At 44.5% G+C, this 20,117-nt stretch overlaps 1 protein-coding gene and 1 pseudogene across 1 annotated transcript; one reads left to right on the top strand and one right to left on the bottom strand.

The window, feature by feature from the left end:
- Positions 1-607: 607 nt before the first annotated feature.
- Positions 608-1,513, bottom strand: LOC122748181 (annotated as a pseudogene).
- Positions 1,514-16,828: 15,315 nt separating this feature from the next.
- LOC122749661 (transcription factor HES-5-like) lies at positions 16,829-18,703 on the top strand. Its single transcript, XM_043996128.1, has 3 exons — positions 16,829-16,946; positions 17,096-17,276; positions 17,427-18,703. The coding sequence occupies exons 1-3, from the start codon at positions 16,884-16,886 to the stop codon at positions 17,672-17,674; spliced, it is 492 nt and encodes a 163-aa protein (XP_043852063.1). The 5' UTR covers positions 16,829-16,883; the 3' UTR covers positions 17,675-18,703.
- Positions 18,704-20,117: the final 1,414 nt, after the last annotated feature.

The raw sequence follows: 20,117 nt of genomic DNA, 5'->3' as shown, positions 1-20,117 counted from the left end.
GGTATCTGCAAAAAACCAGCATCTTCCCAGAGGACAAAAATGTCAAGAGAATGAGGGTAAAGGTTAGAGAACTACAAACAGAAAGTATGAAGTGTGTGTATGGTGTGTGTATGTGTCTATGAGAGAGAGACAGAGAAAGAGAGACAGAGAGAGACAGAGACAGAGAAAGGGGAGAGATGAGAGAGAGAGACAGACAGAGAAAGACAGAGACAGAGAGATGGAGACAGAGACAGACAGAAAGAGACAGAGACAGAGAGGAGGAGATGAGAGAGAGACAGAGAGAGATGGAGACAGAGAGAGATGGGGCAGGGGAGATGAGAGAGACAGAGAGAGAGAGAGAGAGAGAGAGAGAGAGAGAGAGAGAGAGAGAGAGAGAGAGAGAGAGAGAGAGAGAGAAGAGAGAGAGAGAGAGAAAGAGAGATGGAGACAGAGAGAGACACAGACACAGAGAGACAGACAGAGAGAGGGGGAGATGAGAGAGAGACAGACACAGAGACACAGAGAGAGACAGACGGGGGGGAGATGTGTGAGAGAGAGAGAGAGAGAGAGAGAGAGAGAGAGAGAGAGAGAGAGAGAGAGAGAGAGAGAGTCAGTCCTCAGTAAATCCTTATTTGTTCTTGGCTGTCAGGGGCTTCCAGCTGATCTTTGATTTGTTATTCTTCTGCGGAGGCTCTGGGTTTGCTTGCATGTGTCTACCATAGAGGTACTTGTATGTTTCAGATCAGATGTATCCAAAGACATGAGACACTCCAGGATGGAACTGGTCAGCAATTGGGGTAACCCAGGGATTATTCTCTGCTTTGAAGACCTGCTTCTGGACAGTTAAATCCAAGTTTCCAAGATCAGGGGGAAGGACAGTCAGGCGGTTCCCCTGGATGTGCAGTTCATTCAGTTGTGTAAGGTCCCCGATTTCTTTTGGCAGTGATATCAGGTCATTATCCCTCAGGCTGAGTATCTGCAACTTTGTGAGCTTCCCAATATCTGGTGGCAGGATTTCAAAATTGTTGTCACTTAGATAAAGTGCACGCAGGGTGGTAAGGTAGAAGAAGTTTCTAGGAAGAGAATTTTATTCATATTGTTACAAGTCAAGACAAGGACCTCCAGGACTGGTAAAGAGCCAAATCCTCGGGGCAAAGTATTTAACCTGTTCATACCAAGGTTCAGGTGTTTGAGTTTCTGGAGTCTGCTCATCTGCATGGGCAGGTCTTCCATTTGGTTACTGAAGAAGTCTAGCACTTGCAGATTCTTCAGTTCTGCCACGTTTGGAGGCACAGTTGTTAGCTTGTTGTGGCTGAGAACCAGTTGTGTGATGTGGGACAAAGTAAACAAGCAAGCTGTGGACATCCAGCATGTTGGAGATGCTGCAGTCACACATGTCCATCTCGGGCTGGTTCTTCTCCCAGCTCTCCTCCACCAGCTTCTTCAAAGACTTGGGCTTGGTTGTGGAGGGCAGTGCTTTCGGGGTACCCGCACCAATCAGCCCGGAGCAAAGGGCAAGAAACATTTCATTCATTCATTGTCTGGACTTGGAATTAGGGAGTTCTAATTTTGAATTCTGCCTCAGATCCTTTTAAGCCATGTGACCTTAGTCAAGTACTTTCATCTCCCTAGGACTCTACTTTGCTCCTACATAAAATGAGAGGGTTGACTCCTTTGCAGAGATAAAAGACACTGAATTTACTACATGACTTAGGTGATAATGTTTAGTTTCATTGAACTTAACTATTGTGCTTATTTTCCTTATTTCTTTTTAAAAATTCTTTGTTACAAGGTATGATTCCTGTGCAGGGAAGGTGGGAGAAATGCACTCAGAAATATTGGTGATGTTCAAACAAAAGATATCCATTTTTAATTAGCTTAATTGGAAAGGTATAATAAGTTCAACATATTACTTTCTTTTTTTCTTTGGGTGTTTTTGTTTGTTTGTTTGTTTGTTTTTTGGTGTGGCAATGGGGTTTAAGTGACTTGCCCAGGGTCACACAGCTAGTAAGTGTCAAGTGTCTGAGGCTGGATTTGAACTCAGGTACTCCTGAATCCAGGGCCAGTGCTTAATCCACTACGTCACCTAGCTGCCCCCTAACATATTACTTTCAAAGCTGTCCTGCTTCTCAGTGTCTCCTGAATTTCCTTCCGTTCTTCTTTTAGAGGCAGCTAGGTGGCACAATGGAGATGGACCCATGGGCTTGGAGTCAGGATCTTAAACCATCTAGTCCAACCACCTTGGTATTAAAATGAGAACACTAAAGACCAGAATAGTTCTGTGACTAGGTAGCTAGGTAATGCCACAATCCACAGAGTGCTGGGCCTAGAGTCAGGAAGACACGAGTTCAAATTCATCCTTGGGCACTTGCTAACCAGTTTGCCTGTGTTTCCTCAACTGTAGAATGGGGATAATAATAGCATTTACCTCCAGGGTTGTTGTGAAAATCAAATGAGATATTTGTAAAGTGCTTGACACATAGTAAGTAGTTAATAAATGCTTCCTTCCTTTTTCTTTTATGCTCTTTAAAACTGCTTTAATGACTTTCTGTTTCTTTATTTGATTCTTCCTTCCTTCCTTCCTTCCTTCCTTCCTTCCTTCCTTCCTTCCTTCCTTCCTTCCTTCCTTCCTTCCTTCCTTCCCCTCCTCCCTCCCTCTCTCTCTCTGTCTCTCTCATCTCTCTGTCTCTGTCTCTCTCTGTGCATCTCTCTCTCTCCATTATCTCTAGCTGACTGCCTACCAGATCCTCTCCTCCCCCACTAAAAAAAAAAAGAAAAACATAATCCTTATAATAAATAAACTAAGCAAACACAAATGTTTGCCATGTTCAAACTGTATGTTTCATTCTGCATCTTGAGTCCATTTCCCTTCCAAGGGTCAGGAGGTGGGTAGCAGGCTCTGTCATCCCATCTCTGGAGGTGAGTGGTTATTACTCTGATCAAGGTTTTTACATAAAAGACCATGAAATGAGGATACCCCCATGTCTCACTTGCCCAACATCCATAGAGTACCAAATACCTTGGTGGGTTTATACAAATCCTTTGAGTCTCCCCCAGGGTCTTTTTCTTTTTCATAGGGCTGAGACTTGTTTCTGTGACTAGTGATTGCAGAAGCTAATGATATACAACGAGGCACACTAGTGTCCTCTATATACACAAACACACAGACACCGGTGTATATGCGATTGTCAGGTCCAGGACCTAGTTTGCCCCAACCCAACTCCTTTCCACAAATAACATGGCCTTCCTTTGCCTTATTTTCTTCTCCTCTGTCTCTTCCTCCTCCTCTACATCTTCTCCTCTGTCTCCTCTTATCCTTCTTATCCTTCTGCACCACTCTCTTTTCTTCCCCTTCTTTTTCCTCCTCACTTTCCTGTCTTCCTCCTTCCTTTCCCCTTCCCTCCCTTCTCCTTATTCATTTTTCCCCTCCTTTCCCTTTCCTCTCCCTCTTCTCTCCTCTTTTTTCTCTTACACCCCTTTTCTTTCATCTTTTTACTATTTCTCTCTCCTTCCTCCTCTTTTCCTCTCATTTCTTTTCTCATCCTTTTTCCTTCTCCTCTTTCCTCTTCCTTCTCCTCCTTCTCCTCCTCTTCTTCCTTCTTTCTTTTCTTTTTCTCCTCCTTTCTCTTCAACCTCCTTTTTCTTCCCCGTTCTTCCTCCTCCTTTCCCTTCCTTCCATCCTGTTTTCTTTCCTCTTCCTTCCCCTCTTTCTTTTTTCTCCAATGTCCTTTTCCCCTCCTCCTCTTTCTCCTTTCCTCCAGTTTTTTCTCCTCCTCATTGCCCTTTCTTTTCTCTTTTTTTCCCTCCACTTTTTCCTCCTCCTCCTTCCCGTGTTCTCCCCCCTCCTTCCCTTTCCTCCTTCCCCCTCCTCCTTAATTCCCACCGGGCTACCCAGCAGGATCAGAGACTCATTACCATAAGGTGGTAGAAGTGTGGGCCCCCCCTAGTTTCCCACACCATTTCTTAACTATATTCATTCCCTCCACAAAAGAAGTGTGCCTGCCTACAAACCACATTAGCGATGGTGCTTGACTTGGCTTTGTGTGCAGTGGGAAATCCTCTTCCCCAAAGGCCATCTGGGTAACAGCCATTAGAAGAGAAGCCAGGGGTCTGGCAAGGGTGGGGGCAAGGGGGAAACCATCCTTTCTGCCTTTGAAGACCTCAGGGAAGCAGCAGTTTCTCTGACCAACACAACAGCCGCCTGAAAGGCTGAACATCTGGCCAAGCCAGCAGCCTTCCCGTTCCCACATTTTCCCAGTGTAGGGGTAAAGCTCAGGCTGCTCTCATCTCTTGTGAGCAGAATCTAAGCTATAGGCCTCTCTCCCTCCCCCTTTCCACTGGCCCCAAGACAGAGACTCTTCAGAGATGTTGGAGGTGGGTCGGGGCAGCGGTGGTTCATGGGATCCTAGGAGCTTAGAATTTAGGCCTGGATAATGTTATGGGAGGATTATGGGCCCCGGTTACCCCAACAGTTGTCTGGGGAGGTCAAGGAACTTTTTCCTTGAAACCGCAGGAGTTTTCCCTTGAAATCAAGTAGGCCTCTCCTTGAGCTCGATCAAGGACATACACACCCAAAAGAGATAAGCGACACAAGATCAAACTGAGCATGCTCCAGGACCACCACCCTGCTGGAATAGTCCTCCTGAGCACCTGGATGAGGTAATCTGTTGGCAGGGACTACATCCGGAGAAGACCACCTGGAACCGTCCACCAGCAGACTGCTAGGACCCATCAGGACAGAGTTAATGCCCATCACCAGATTGCTCACGAGCGTTCTCTCCTACCCCAGTGCAACTCCAGAGAACCCCCAGCCCCTCACGCAATAAGGGACACTCTTACTCATGCCATCTAAACCTCATAAAAGGGCGCTCCCCGAGCTATTCAGGGAGGAAAGTGTTTTGTTTCTCCAAAACACTTCCTCCCGGCTAGTTTTTCTTGTACCCCAATAAACCTGTTCTTTTATTCCTAATTAGGTCTTGCTGGAGAGTGTAATTCTTTACAGAGGAATCCCATTATCAATAGGACCATTAGGAAGCACCTACCAAGTGTCAAGTGCCCAGGATCTAAAGACAAACACCAAAAGACTTTTACCCTGAAGGAACTTGCATGGGTTGTAGAGGGAAGCAACAGGTAGCTAGAGAAGTAAATACATCACCTGTCAAGGGAATCTAAGGTCATTTAGAAGGCAGAAACAATACCTGGAGGGATTAGAAAAAGCCTTGTGCAGGAGTTAGCACCTGAGCTAAGCCCTTAATAGAGTTAGGGATAGAAAGAGGATGTCAGGAGGCAGGACATTCCAGCCAGGAATGCCTACATGGCAAAGAAACCTGGGAAGAGATGAACTTTTGAGCATGGGGAAGAGCAAGTAAGCCAGTCTGGCTAGAAGACAGAATCTATAAGGGAGAGTCAAGTTCAAGACATTTTGTCCAAATCCCTCATTTTACTGATGAAGAAATGAAGGTGGGCAGCTAGATGGTACAGTGGATAAAGTACTGGCCCTGGATTCAGGAGGACCTGAGTTCAAATTTGGCCTCAGACACTTACTAGCTGTGTGACCCTGGGCAAGTCACTTAACCCTCATTGTCCTGCATTAAAAAAAAAAAGAAAAGAAAAGAAATGAAGGATTAAATGCATCCTGAGGTCTCAAAGGAAGTAAGAGGTTGAATCAGGATTCTAGCCTAGGTCTTCTGCTTTCAAACCTAGTACTATTTCCTGTAATACCCACTTTCCAAAGTTGTGAGGATCGAATGAGATCATGTGGTAAATCACTTTGTAACAATAATAATAGCCAACATTTATGTAGCGTTTTAAGGTTTGTAAAGTGCTTCACATGGGGTTATTTCATTAGATCTTTACTACAACCTTGGGAGGTAGGTATTATTATTATTTCCACTTTACAGATGAGGAAATGGAGGCAGCCAGAAGTCTTATCCACACAGCCAGTCAGTGAGGCTGCATTTGAACTCAGATCTTCTTGACTCAAAGTCCAGTACTACCCTGCCACCTAACTCCCTAGAAGAATGGGCAGATGAAAAAAATTGGTTCCAGTGGCCATGAAGGTGACTGAAGCAGGTGCTATAGAGCACTTAGAACTTAATCAGACATGGAAGATACCAAAGTCACTCACTGCATCCTGGGCCATCAGCAGTTATCTTGACTTTTGTCCTGCCACTGGACTTTGATGACTCTGGAAGAGAGAGTGAGGCTGAGAATTCTGCTTCACTTAAAGCCAATTCACTGGTGCATCAAGACATCAGCCTGTGATATCACTGTTCCTCTTCGAAAATGAAGTATGAGGGGGCAGCTAGGTGGCACAGTGGATAAAGCACTGGCCTTGGATTCAGGAGGACCTGAGTTCAAATCCAGCCTCAGACACTTGACACTTAACTAGGTATGTGACCCTGGGCAAGTCACTTAACCCTCATTGCCCTGCAAAAACAAAAACAAAGGGGCAGCTAGATGGCGCAGTGGATAGAGCACTGGCCTTGGAGTCAGGAGTACCTGAGTTCAAATCCGGCCTCAGACACTTAACACTTACTAGCTGTGTGACCCTGGGCAAGTCACTTAACCCCAATTGCCTCACTAAAAAACAAAAAAACAAACAAAAAAACAAAACAAAAACAAAAAATGAAGGATAAACAATACCACCTAACTGCATACTAAATAACATTTTTTTTGCATTTTAAGGTTTGCAAAGCACTTTATATGGATTATCTCATTTGATCTGAGCTTAAAACAGTCCTAGCAATCCTTAAAATTCTATTAAAAAATTAGCGGTTATCACTGTTATTCCCACTATATCATAACTGATGTCTCTAATGCAGTCCAATCTAAGGTAGACAGAAAAAGTATTATTATTCCCATTGTGACAGGTAAAACTAAATGTGTGTGGTCACCTGTCCCCAGCGTGGGGAAAGGTAACTAGGACAACAGTTTAACAGTTTAGGTATTAAACATTTATTAAAATATATTAGAGGTTAATGAAGAGATAACACGCATCTCTGAAAGAATAGGAAAACTTAACTACCCTCCAGGATAGATCAGAGCTCCACCTCTCACAAGGTTTCAACCATCAATTGACAAAACCAACTGCCTTACACATTGCGTTTTACAGATACTTAAACTGAGGTTCAGAACCAGAAATGGAACCCTGGTCTTTTGATTGTAAATAGAAGGCTGTTTTATTAAATCCCCAATTCTGCTTTATGGCCTATGTCTAGCAGATTCAGAATTCCAGGAAACTTTTCTTATCCAGTTTTGGAGATCATTCCCAGAGACAAACACAACTGAGAACTGTTACTCACTTCATTTCCCAGGCCAATGAATAACCTGGGCAGAGTAAGACTTTGGTAGATTATTTGGTAGATTTCCCAAACTCTTCCTTCCCAAGAGGTTCCCAAGCTTTCTTCCTGGACTTTAGCTTATTATACAAAATAATTCTTTCATAAAAAAGAACCTACCTGAGAGAAACACCTTTCTCTTCCTTCTCTCAGTTCTGGTACTCCATATAAACCCTGCCCCCAGTTTTCATCTTTGGGTACTCCTAACACTTGCTATGATGGTATCATGAGTTATAACTCCTCTGCCCCAATTAAAAACCTTAATTTGTTATAGTAATTGTTTTCATTAAATTTCAGGCTTAATCCCTGTCCTGGCCAGGAAGTGCATACAAGTTTCATTGATAGTTTAAGAAGATAATAACAATAAACACAATAAACAGCTAGGATTTATAATGTGTTTTAAGGTTTGCAAAGTACTTGACAAACATTCTTTCATCTTTTCCTCACAACTACCCTGGGAGGCAGGTATTATTATTATTCCCATTTTACAAATGAGGAAACTGAGGCAGAGAGAGATTAAGTGACTTGCCTATGGTCACATATCTTGTAAATGTTTAAGGTTGGATTTGAACTCAGGTCTTCCTGACTCCAAATCTAGTGCTTTATCCACTGCACTACCTTGTTTATCCAAAGCCCTTCAAGACATTCCCAAATTCATCTACGTAGTAGTTTTTTTTTTTGTTTGTTTGTTTGGTAGGGCAATGGGGGTTAAGTGACTTGCCCAGGGTCACGCAGTTAGTTAAGTGTCAAGTGTCTGAGGTCGGATTTGAACTCAGGTCCTCCTGAATCCAAGGCCGGTGCTTTATCCACTGCAACACCTAGCTGCCCCGTGTAGTAGTTTTAATATGGTTCATCCTTCCTCCCAAAGAATAAGACATCAAATGGCACTCTTAGGTTTGCAAAACACTGTATATACATTATCTCTTTCAAACATCAGAGCAACCCTGTGAAGCAGGTATTACAGATAATATTATGCCTATCTTACAGAGGAAGAAACTGAGGCAAAAAGAAATTAAATAACTTGCTCCAGTGGTCATTTAGCTAGTAAATGCTGGGAGTGGAATTTGAACTCAGGTCTTCCTGACTCCAAATCTAGCACTATTCCTCCTCTGGTTCCTGAGGCAGTCGATAGTATGGTAGATAGGAAGTCAACTCAGGAAGACCTTAAGTTCAAATCCAGCCTCAGACACTTGCTATCTATGTGATCCTAGGCAACTTCCTTAATCCTTTTCTTGCCTCAGTTTCCTTAACTGTAAAGTGAAAATAATCATGGCCCCTATCTCACAGGGTTGTTGTGGATATCACATGAGATATCTGTAAAAGCATTGAACATGCATAGTGCCTAGTGAGAGCCTGGCACATGGTGTGAATGTTATTGCTTTCCTTCCTTTTCCTCTTTGTCTTGTTCTCTCTCTCCTTTCCCTCGGGCTGCCCGAAAAGGCTAGAGCTTCATTATCACAACGTAGTAGAAATAGGCCCCCTCCCCTCATTTTTTAATACCATTTCCCACCTTCTCTCCAAAATTGACATGAATAATTAAGAGGAGGCTTCATCATTTGTTGTTGTGGGAAGATCTTTAGAAATAAGTCCCTTCTATCCATGAGCAGGGGTAGTTAAGTGGCTCAGTCCATACAGGAAGATTGATCTTTCTGAGTTCAAATCTGGCTTCAGACACTTCCTAGATGTGTGACCCTGGGCAAGTCACTTCACCCTGTTTGCCTCAGTATCCTCATCTGTAAAATGAGCTGGAGAAGGAAATGCCAAACCATTACAGTATCTTTGCCAAGCAAACCCCAAATGGGGTCATGAAGAGTTGAAAATGACTGAACAAATCCATGAGCAGAGTTATTCAGAAAGGATCTGAAGTAGTCTCTACATGTCAAATTATTTCTTTCCTTCCTTTCCAAGGATGGTGATGCTCCCTCCACACTCTTTCCCACCTCTACTTCCCAAAGATCAAGTCAAACCAGGGACAATAGAAGCACCTGACAATGGTTAGCCTGGGGGGAAAATCAATCCATCATTTATTAAGTGCTTACTATGTGTTGGACATTGTACTAGGCATTGGGGATTATACAGAGTCAAGTATTTATTAAGCACCTACTATGTGCCAGGTATTGCATTAAGTGATGTAGATACAAAGAAAGACATAAAGCAATCCCTGCTCTCAAGGAGCTCACTGTCTAAAGGGAGAGAAAAAGGGCACAATATTCATCCCATTTATGCCCTTGCCCTCAAGTATTTTACATTATAATGGGAATGCTAATACTGGCTGGCATTCTCTGTCACTCTGAGGTTTGTGAAGCACTTTATGTGTATTATCTTTCAGTCTTACAAACATCCTGTGTGGTAGGTCCTTTTATAAGCTATACTTTAAGTACTCCATTTTTTTTTTTTCAGGGCAATGAGGGTTAAGTGACTTGCCCAGGATCACACAGCTAGTAAGTGTCAGGTGTCTGAGGCTGGATTTGAACTCAGGTCCTCCTGAATCCAGGGCTGGTGCTTTATCCATCAAGCAATCTACCTGCCCTAGTGCCCCATTTTTTGAACCCATAATTTAATTAGTTTATAGAGAGCTCTGGAGGAGAAAGCATTCTCCACCAAAGTGAATTGGCTTCTGCTGTCCCATTTACAGGCTTAGAGTTTCCTGAGGGCAGTTAGAGGTTATGTGACTTGGCCAGGGCCCCCATTTTGCAGATGAGAAGGTGAGTTAGCCACAACTAGTGAGTATCGGGTCTGATATGAATTTGGATCTTTCTAACTTTACATGAAGTGCTCTTTTCATTGTACCACATTGCCTGCCCCAAAGAGCAGATTTGTTCTGCTTAATCCCAGAGGGCAATGGGTACACATTGCAAAGAGGGATCAGATTTAGGCTTCAGATCAGGAAACATTTCCTAACACTTAAAGTTCTCTCACAGTGAAATGGGCTGCCTTGGGAAATGGTGAGTTCCTCATCAGTGAAGGTCTTCAAGTGTGTGTGTGTGTGTGTGTGGTGTGTATAAACCTCTCTTTGGGATGAGATGTTCAGGTCTGGATTGGGGGAGTCCACCTCTGAGATCTTGATCTTACATGGTCCTGGTTCCAAGGTAATCTAATTGAAATCCATCATGTTATGGAGGAAACAGGATCAGAGAAGTGTGAATTGCCTAGGGTGACCCAGTGAATTAGTGGAAGAGCAAAGACTAAAAACCCTGGGTATTCTGGGTACTAGCTGACTGGTAATGTACATTGTCCCTCAGAGAGAGTGTCTTTGCTTTCATTTCAATTGGGTGATTTCCTGAGATAGAGACTCTCAGCCAACTTTTTGGCACTTTCCCCCACCATAATCCCCTCCTTCACCCCTTCTCATGACTTTTTAGGGCTTCCTTAAGGAACCTTTGGGGCTCAGTCCATCCAAGGGGGTATAAAGAGATTAGCGGAAGCTCCTATACAAGGGAGTAAAAAGATACTCTTCCCATCTCCCTGAATTAGCTTTTCTGGGTTTCTTTGAAGGTACCTCTCCACTGAGAAGGTACAAAACTGTCCTTTCCCCCCCTTTTAGCCTCTGGGTTCAGTTTAGCCCCATTTCTTCTATATGATCTGCCATGTTGAATTGAGCCCAATGGATAAATTACAAATATGTGGAATCCTGTAATCACAGAGTTGGAAGGGACCATCTAGCACATCCATTCCAATCCACACCTGACCAACAATCCCCTCTCCAATGTTTCCAACATGATTATCTAGCTTTTTCTTGAAGACCTCTAGTGGTATGGAACTTGATGATGATGGTAAGCATTTCTTTTTTTTTTCTTTTTTTTTTTTTTAGTGAGGCAATTGGGGTTAAGTGACTTGCCCAGGGTCACACAGCTAGTAAGTGTTTAGTGTCTGAGGCCAGATCTGAACTCAGGTACTCCTGACTTCAGGGCCAGTGCTCTATCCACTGCGCCACCTAGCTGCCCCTGGTAAGCATTTCTACATCAATTAAAGTGTTTTATAAATATCTCATTTTAACCTTACAGCAATGGGGTTTGGGGAGCAGGGGCAGCAAGGTGGTGTACTGGATAGAGCACTGGCCCTGAAGTTGGGAGGGCCTGAGTTCAAATCTCACCTCAGACACTAGCTATGTTATTCCAATTGCCTTCAACATCTGGAGCTATCTCCGGTCATCCGGATTATTTTGCCACTGGACCCAGATGGCTCTGGAGGAAAGAGTAAGGATTGTGAATTTGCACAGCCCTTCTTCATTTTAATTCATTGCAAGTCATGATGTCTGTCACGGTCCTCTTTGAGAATGAAGGACAAACAACCACCCCAGAAGGTAGGTACCATTATTATTCCCATTTTAGAGATGAGAAATTCCAGACAAGAGGAAGTGAATCACACCTTCTGAGATAACCCCTGCCACTAGGTGATAACACTCTTTGTTAGCCCCCCTTCCAGCCTTAAATTCAGCCTCTTCTCAGTTTTCACTCATTGCCCCTAGCTCTGCCCTAGGCTAAGGAGAAAAAGTCTTTTGTCTTTTTTCATGGGACTATACTCTGAAGGGGGCTATCAGGAACTCCTGAGCCTTTTCTTCTCCAGGCTAATATTGCATCAACTTTGTAATTCAGTTTCTGTGGGAGAGAGGGTAGAAAGAAAGAAAAAAAATATAGAAAAAATGGAATTTGGGCTTAATAACTATTTTTTAATTTACAATTTTTGTCTGCATCTTTTTTTTTTCCATCATCTTTGTGTCCAAATACACCCTTGCCTCTTCCCTACCTCAGAATCACATTAAAAAAAACTAAAAAAGAAAAGTAGTTCAAAGTTAGCCAACACCTCAACTAGGTCTGACCACATATACAACATTCTGTACCCGTGGTTCCCCACCTATGCAAAAAAAGTTAATTTTAGGGGTACTTGACCTTCTGATTATTGGATATTGTGGGAAGAGCCCATATCTCCTTAAGTGAAAGGCTGTCACTAACTCTGTGTGACCTTGAACGAGTCCCTTCCCTACTCTGTGTCTCAGTATCTTCATCTGAAAAAGGAGGGGTTGGACCAGCTGACTTGTTAGGGCCCTCTCAGCTTAATGAGCACCTGTCTGAACCCAAGCCCATTAGCTTCCCTTGTTAATTGGGGTCCCTGTCCTGGTTGTTTACCATAGGGCTCATTTTACCTATGAAATGGAGACTTTCTCTGTTACTTCTGTTGACCTATTGTTCTCCCACAATTCTGTGGTCTTTAAAAAAAACCAAAAAAACAAGGACCAAAAAAAACCACCCCAAAACAAAAAAACACGTTTATGAGATCCTGAGCTTCTGCCGCCAAACCTGGGGAGTTTTTCTGAGATGGTATTACATGGGCCCAGACATGATCCAAGAGCTTTTGAGAAAACACGTGAGACACTGTCACAAAAACTTTCCCACAACTTGACATAAAGGACCCAGAGCTTCCCAGCTGCCGATCTATACAAAAGGGAAGAGGCCATTGAGGGCTGCACAAAAGGGTCCGGGGAAGCAGATACTGGGAGGTGGGGAGGTGGCCACGTCTGCCTTACCTGGGTGGGCATGGTTGTAGGCCACTGAGGCAAACAGGCCTGTGTCCAGGGCACAGGAACAGATGTGGCAGAGAACCGATTTGAGTCAGAATTACAGCATATCAGAGCTGGAGGGGCCCTTAGCTATCAAGTCCAATCTTCTTTACAGTTGGGGAAACTGAGGCCCAGAGAAGGGAAAGGAATGTGCCCAAGCCTGTGTGGATCTGGGATTTAAATCTTGTGCTTTTCTGAAGCACACAGCTTTTTACCCATTACATGACTTAGTACCATTATACCAAGAGCCTCTGGAGAGTGGGACTGAGTATTGTTGTTTTTTGGTCCTTTGTTGTATTCCTCGTGCTTAGCATTGGTGCCCGGCATGTAGTAGGTGCTTCATAAATGCTTCTTGACTTGACTCTGTAAGTTATAAATCCTCCCCATCCTTGCCCCCACCTATGAATCAATAGTTCTGAAGTCCAAAACAATCAATTCCCCTTATGTATCTGCTCCTGGTAGCTGACCTGGGAAAAGCAACCCTTATAACTCCCCTGGCAACTTAAGGGAAAATAGGCCTGGATGCATCAGGTGTTATTGTAGCTCATATTCTTTCCTTTCCAGTCTTATGACCTGTTATTCCCTTTCGTATATCTTCTGTCTCAGATGCTTCTAGCTGTGTGACCCTGGCCAAGTCACTTAACCTCTGCCTGCCCTAGTTTGCTCATCTGTAAAATGGGGATAACAAAAACACATTCCTACAGGGTTGTTGTGAGGATCAAGTGAGAAAATATTTGTAAACCTTAAAATACTATGTAAATGCTAACTTTACTGTTACTACTATATTTATTTTACTCCCTTTTCAAAAAAGGTTTTGTTGATGTGTTTTGGTTTTACATTATAAAGCTTGGGGCAGCTAGGTGGTGCAGTGGATAAAGCACTGGCCTTGGATTCAGGAAGACCTGGGTTCAAATCCAGCCTTAGATACTGGCCATGTACTAGCTGTGTGACCTTGGGCAAGTCACTTAACCCTCATTGCCCCACAAAAATTAAAAAAAATCACATTATAAAGCTTTATAGATTTCTCATTTCATGAGAGATCTTTTGTAATAGAGGAAAGTGCATGCAACATTTTACATCTACAGTACTCCCTCACCTCCTCTCTATTTTTGTTTAACTTGGAAAAGATTAAAAACAAAACAAAACACCAAATGATAAATTGTGGGGCTGTTGGAAAACAGACTCACTGATGTCCTGTTGATAGAATGGGTACCACTTCTGTACTTTTGCTTCTCTTCTTCCTCCTCACCTCACGTCTCCATCTTTCATAATCTCGACTTTCTTTCTAGGTTGAAGGCAAAGTCTACTTCCTCTGTGAAAACTTTCCTGGCTTTATACATCTCACTCTTTTTCCTTCTTTGGAACTCTCCAATCACTCCAACAGTTCAATATGGCAGAAAGAAAACTGGAGTTGGGGTGAGGAGAGATCTGGGTTTGAATCCTGACTCTGATGGTTAGTAGCTAGGTGACCAGGGACAAATCCAATCATTCTGCTGAGCCTCAGTTTCCTCCTTTGTAAAATGGACCTAGTGATATTTATAGTACCTACCTCACTGGCACCCAAATGAGATCATTTAGGGGAATCATTTGCCAACCTCCAAGTTGCTCCATAATTGCCAATTATCATAATTAGCGTGTGCAATGTGCACGTTCCAGGCTGATGTCCCCATTGAGACTGTGCCTTATGTTTCTAAGTATTCCCATTTAATGTCTAAGACATGCTGTAGGTGCTCAGTAACCAGGTGCTGGATGATTGACAGGCCACATGCATTTTGGATTTTGATATAGGGGAGATTTAGCTCAACCTTCTGACCTATCAAAATAACTGGAAGAGAGGATTTTCCCAGAGCTTTAGCCCCTGAAAGCAGTAGATTACAGTGAAACCAGACCAAGGGTTTCCCCTAGAAGTCATCTACTGCAATTACTGTGCAGACAGCCCTAGAATAGGAATGAAGGGACCTAGCCGGAGGTTAAAGGTCCAACTCTCATTTGCTGTTTGAGTGTGGCTGAGTCACATCCCCTCTCTGGGTCTCTGTCAAACAAGAGTGCTAGACTGGACCAAAAAGACTGTGTTTACAGCTGGAAGGAACCTTAGAGGTCATCTAATCCACCCCCACCCCCATTTTATAGATAAGCAAACTGAGGCTCAGATATAGGCTCAAGCCTAAATAGGTATTGAAGGGCAAAGCTGGGATTTAAACCCAAACCTTCTGACTTCAAATCCAGAGTACTTTCCATTGTGTCAGGCTGATTCCTGATGATGATGGTAATAAAACAATAATAATATAATAGAATCACTGATCTAGAGCTCAAAGTGCTCGCAAAGGCCATTTCCTCTAAACATGATGGTCTATCCCCATCCCCACCCCCCCTCCACCATTCTTAGATGCTTTCTGTACTTCCTTCTGTCTCTTAGAATTTCCAGTTTCCTTCAAGGCTCCTCTCACTTCTTTCATGGAAGCCTTTCCTGATCCCAGCTCTACTTGTTTTTGTTGTTGTTGTTGTTGTTGTTGTTTTGCAGGGCAATTAGGGTTAAGTGACTTGCCCAGGGTCACACAGCTAGTAAGTGTTAAGTGTCTGAGGCCGAATTTGAACTCAGGTACTCCTGACTCCAGGGCCGGTGCTCCATCCACTGCGCCATCTAGCTGCCCCCCAGCTCTACTTGTTAATGTTCCCCCCTCCCAAACTCCTTTCTGTTTATTCTGTGTGCATGTTGTAGTTAGATGGTGAAATGGATAGTGCCAGGCCTGGAATCAAAAAGACCCCGATTTCAATTCCAGCCTCTGATGGTTACTAGTTATACACTGGACAAGTCACTTCTACCTCTCTTTGCCTCGGTTTCCTCATCAACAAAAGGGGGATAATGATAGTACCTACCCCCTCAGGATTGATGTGAGAAGTGAGGTAATTGTAAATCATTTAGCTCAGTGCCTGTCACATAATAAGTGCTAGATAAATGTTAGTTATTATTATTTAAATTTTTTTAAATGTAATTTTTGTGTGTGTGTGTGAGGCAATTGGGGTTAAGTGACTTGCCCAGGGTCACACAGCTAGTAAGTGATAAGTGTCTGAGGCCCAATTTGAATTCAGGGCCTCCTGACTCCAGGGCCAGTGCTCTATCCACTGCGCCACCTAGCTGCCCCCAAAATGTTAGTTATTATTATAATTTACTTCTCTTTGTAGAATGTAAACTCTTTTGGGGAGGGGGGCAGAGATTGTGTTACTTCTGTGTTTCTATCCTACCACAGTGCCTGAGGTCTAGCAGGCTCTGAATAAACATTTGTTACATTCACTTAGATTTTCTTATTCCTGTCTTTAAACTTGGATCTGGCACCTAATTTGGCCGGAGGAGTTATTTACGGGGAAGAGATGTCTGTCCTATTTTAGGGTCATTTTCAGTGGACCAGGAGCTCCCCATCTTGTTCTATAGCCATTACCCCCACCCCCGCCCACCATCTCAGGCCAGGTCTCCCAGTGTGCTCCCTGCCGCATACACCAAGGGAGAGAACCTCCTTCTTCTTTCCCCTGGGCATGGCTAAGATTTCCCGCCACTCGGCAGTGTGTTGGGGGGGAGGGGAGACCTGTTATTTCCATTTCCATTCATAGATCTCCCTGAACTGTACATTGTGTCCGGACCGGGACCGCTATTGATCTCCCACATCAGTCAGCAGCCTGTTCCCAGCTTCTCCAAGTCCAGGTTCCCTCCTCTCTCTCTAGCCACAGAGTCCCCACCTGCTCAGGGTTGGGAGGGGGAGAGGGGGAGCGTCATTATCCCCAGCCTATTCACCCGAAGCCCAAGCATACAAGAAGAGATGCTTCTCTCATTGTCCTGCCCTGGCTTCTGATTGGCCAGCGAGTGTGGGAAAGTCAGCTAGTCCCGAGCCCCACAGATCCTGGGGCAGGCTGAGTGGATAAATACTGGACCTGCTGAGCGGCGAGCAGTCCAGCTACCAACAAACGTTACTGTTCTTATTATCTTCCTTCCTGTCTTTCTAGCCAAGAGCCCCATGGCCCCCACCACAGACTTCATGGAGCATAGCTCCCTCCTGACTCCCAAAGAGAAAAACAAAGTAAGTTTCTCACACTTTGTACAAGGATTCATCTCTAGTCTTTGGAAACAGACTAAATAAATAGGACTGGGGGAAGCGAATGACTGGGGCTGGCAGAGTGAGGAAGGACTCTTTACTAACCGCTGTTCCCTCTCCTTCTCTCTCAACAGCTGAGAAAGCCGGTGGTGGAAAAGATGCGCCGGGACCGCATCAACAGCAGCATCGAGCAGCTGAAGCTGTTACTGGAGAAGGAGTTTCAGAGACACCAGCCCAACTCTAAACTGGAGAAGGCGGACATCCTGGAGATGACCGTCAGCTACCTGAAACAGCAGAGCCACCTGCAGGGCAAAGGTGAGCGTGGGACCCTCGATGCTGTCTGTGCTGGGGGCTAGGGAAGGGACCCAGGACCAGATCCTGGGCTGGGCTGGCTGGCGGGTGGGCGGGCGCGCGCTGCTTCTGGGACCCTCTTCTCATCCCACTCCCTCCTTTTTCCTCCTCCAGCTCCAGGCTCGATCCCCAGAAGCCTGCAGACAGACTTCAAGGAGGGCTATGCCCGCTGCCTACAGGAAGCTTTCCAGTTCCTCTCCTTCCACAAGGCACAGACGGACACCCAGACCAAGCTGCGCAGCCACTTCCAGAAAAACTCCCCGGCAGCCCCTGAAGGACTGGCCCCCTCCTTCCCTGCTCCTGGCCCTGGGAAGCAGGCCGCCCTCAAAGGTCCTCCTAGTCCTCTGTGGCGCCCCTGGTAGACCGACTGATGCTGGCCATTTCGAGGTTTTTCACTCCAGAGGAAGGTGGCTCCTGGGTGACCTCCTCTTTTCAGTAGGGAATATTAGTTCCCCTTTAATTTATGTGTGAAGAGAATGGAATACATGAACTTTGGGCAGTGGACAGAGTCCTGGACTAGGAGTCAGCAGGCCTGGACTCCAATCTCCACTTCTGCCACCTACTTACTATGTGACCTTGGGCCAGTCACTTCCCTTCTCCACCTCAGCTCTGAGGTCTCTTCCAGCTTGAAGGGAAAGGAGTCCCATATTCTGTTGAGGGTATAGGACTGTACATAGATGTGTCTTCATAATGAAGGAGCTTTAATGGGCGGGAAGGGGCAAGGGCAGGGAGTGGGAGAGGAAAAGGGATATCTGTTTTGTATGTTACAACTGTAGTAAGATTGTTAATCTTTTAAGTGCAGAGATTGGGGGTGGGCATGGGTGAGAATTCTCTGACTTATGTAAGAGCTTTGTGGCTTTGCATCCAGTTTTCTTGCTCTCCTTTCCTTCCCCCCACGCCCTCGTTCAAGAGAAGAAGCCCTTTCTGGGACCTGAGCTAGGTCTCTAGGGCTCAAATCATCTCTCTGAGTCCTGGGTTAGTAATTTGGAACCCTCTGATCTGCTGGTGAGTTATTCTCTCCAGGGAGGCAAAGGGAGCTAGGAATGTCAGACCATGGACAGGGAATGGATGCTTCTATAGGGTAGCTGCTTTATTTTTCTATTTGTGAAAAGAATGGGGATCACTTTATATTAAAGGAAATGTAGGGTTTGGGGGTGGAGGGTGGGAGACTGTGGTTTGAATGTAATACATTTGGAGGGGCTGGTCCTTCTGAAAAATCACTGCTGCCAGCCCCAAAGTGCTTGCATCATCCAGGGTGCGTGTGATGCCCTGCCCCTTGTCTGGCATCGGGTGTGCCAGGCATCAGGGCTGCTGGGTGCATACTGTGTATGCTTGGGTATATTTGTACCAGATAATCATGGTAAAGTTAAATAAACATGCATGATTTTTCAGCTCTGTTTGGAGTCTCTCTTCTTGTCCTAGCTCTTGACTGGTAGTGACCAGAATTAATGGTGGCTATCTGTCTTGGAGAGGGAAGGGAGGCAAGGGGAAGAGAGGGAGGAGAGGGGTAGGTTCAGGGCAACTTCTGGAAACACAAACCTTTCAGAGCATGATGGATTAACTAATTGACTAGCAGGTTTCACCCTAGGGGAGCAGAACAGAGTTTGGAGACTTCAATTATCTCAGGTTTTCCTTCCTATTATCAGAAGAAGCTGAGCTCCTTGGTAATGACCTGGTCTGGTCTTGCAACACCATTAATGACTTCATTCAATCCAAAAGGATTAGATGCTGTTTTAAGGGCTAGTGAGACCACAGTGATACACAATCACCTCTCCTGGGGAGAGGGAGGAATAATCTCAGGTCCAGGGTATCCTACTTTGAATACAGCCTCATTCAATGACTATTGAAATGGGTCACTTTTAATTGGGCACCTCTTGGGGATGGTGGAGGGAAAGTGGTATAGTGGAGAGGTCAGGAAGATTTTAGTTTTAAGTTCTAACACATACTGGCTGTATGACCCTGGGCAAGTCACTTAACCTCTGAAAGCTGAGTATCACTTTTCATCCTGTAAATTGCAAAGCAGATTCTATTTTTTTTAAGTGAGGCAATTGGGGTTAAGTGACTTGCCCAGGGTCACACAGCTAGTAAGTGTCAAGTGTCTGAGGCCGGATTTGAACTCAGGTACTCCTGACTCCAGGGCCGGTGCTCTATCCACTGGTGCTCTATCCACTGCGATGTAGCTGCCCCCAGATTCTATTTTATTCACTGCATTCTCCTCTTGATAATCCAAAAAGAATAACTCTTGAGTAAATCCTAAGACATTTCCCCTTTGGAGCCAGAGCTAAGCCTCCTAGTTCCATCAGCACCCACTCCCCCTCAGCCCCTATACCAGCTAGATAGCAAATGAACTTGGAGTTTGAAAGACCTAAGATTAAATCTGATCTCAGACACTTACTAAATGGGTGACCCTGGGAAAGTTGCTTATTTTCTGACTGTCTCAGTTTTCTCATCTGTGAAATGGAGGCAATAATAACACCTACATTCCAGGGTTGTTGTGAGTATCCAATGAAATAACATGTGTAAAGCTCTTTGTAAGCCTTAAAGTCTACATAAATGAGAATAATTTATTTTTATACTAGCATTTGATGCTGGCCTTGCACAAGTAGAATTGATGTTCTTATATATAGCCTGAATTTAAGAACATAGGAAAGCCCCTCTACCCCACTTTCATGAGCCCACCCCAACCCCTAGACTAAAAGATCAATATCAGAACCTCCTTCCTTTGCTTTCTCCAGGTCATGGTTTCATATTCACTCCCCTTCCCTGCCCTCCCCCAGTGAGCCAACCCATTAGATTTCTAGGATC

The sequence above is a fragment of the Dromiciops gliroides genome, chromosome 3, assembly GCF_019393635.1.
Source record: "Dromiciops gliroides isolate mDroGli1 chromosome 3, mDroGli1.pri, whole genome shotgun sequence".
NCBI lineage: Eukaryota > Metazoa > Chordata > Mammalia > Microbiotheria > Microbiotheriidae > Dromiciops > Dromiciops gliroides.
Note: the sequence above shows the minus strand (reverse complement) of the source record. Positions and strands in the feature narration are given on the sequence as shown.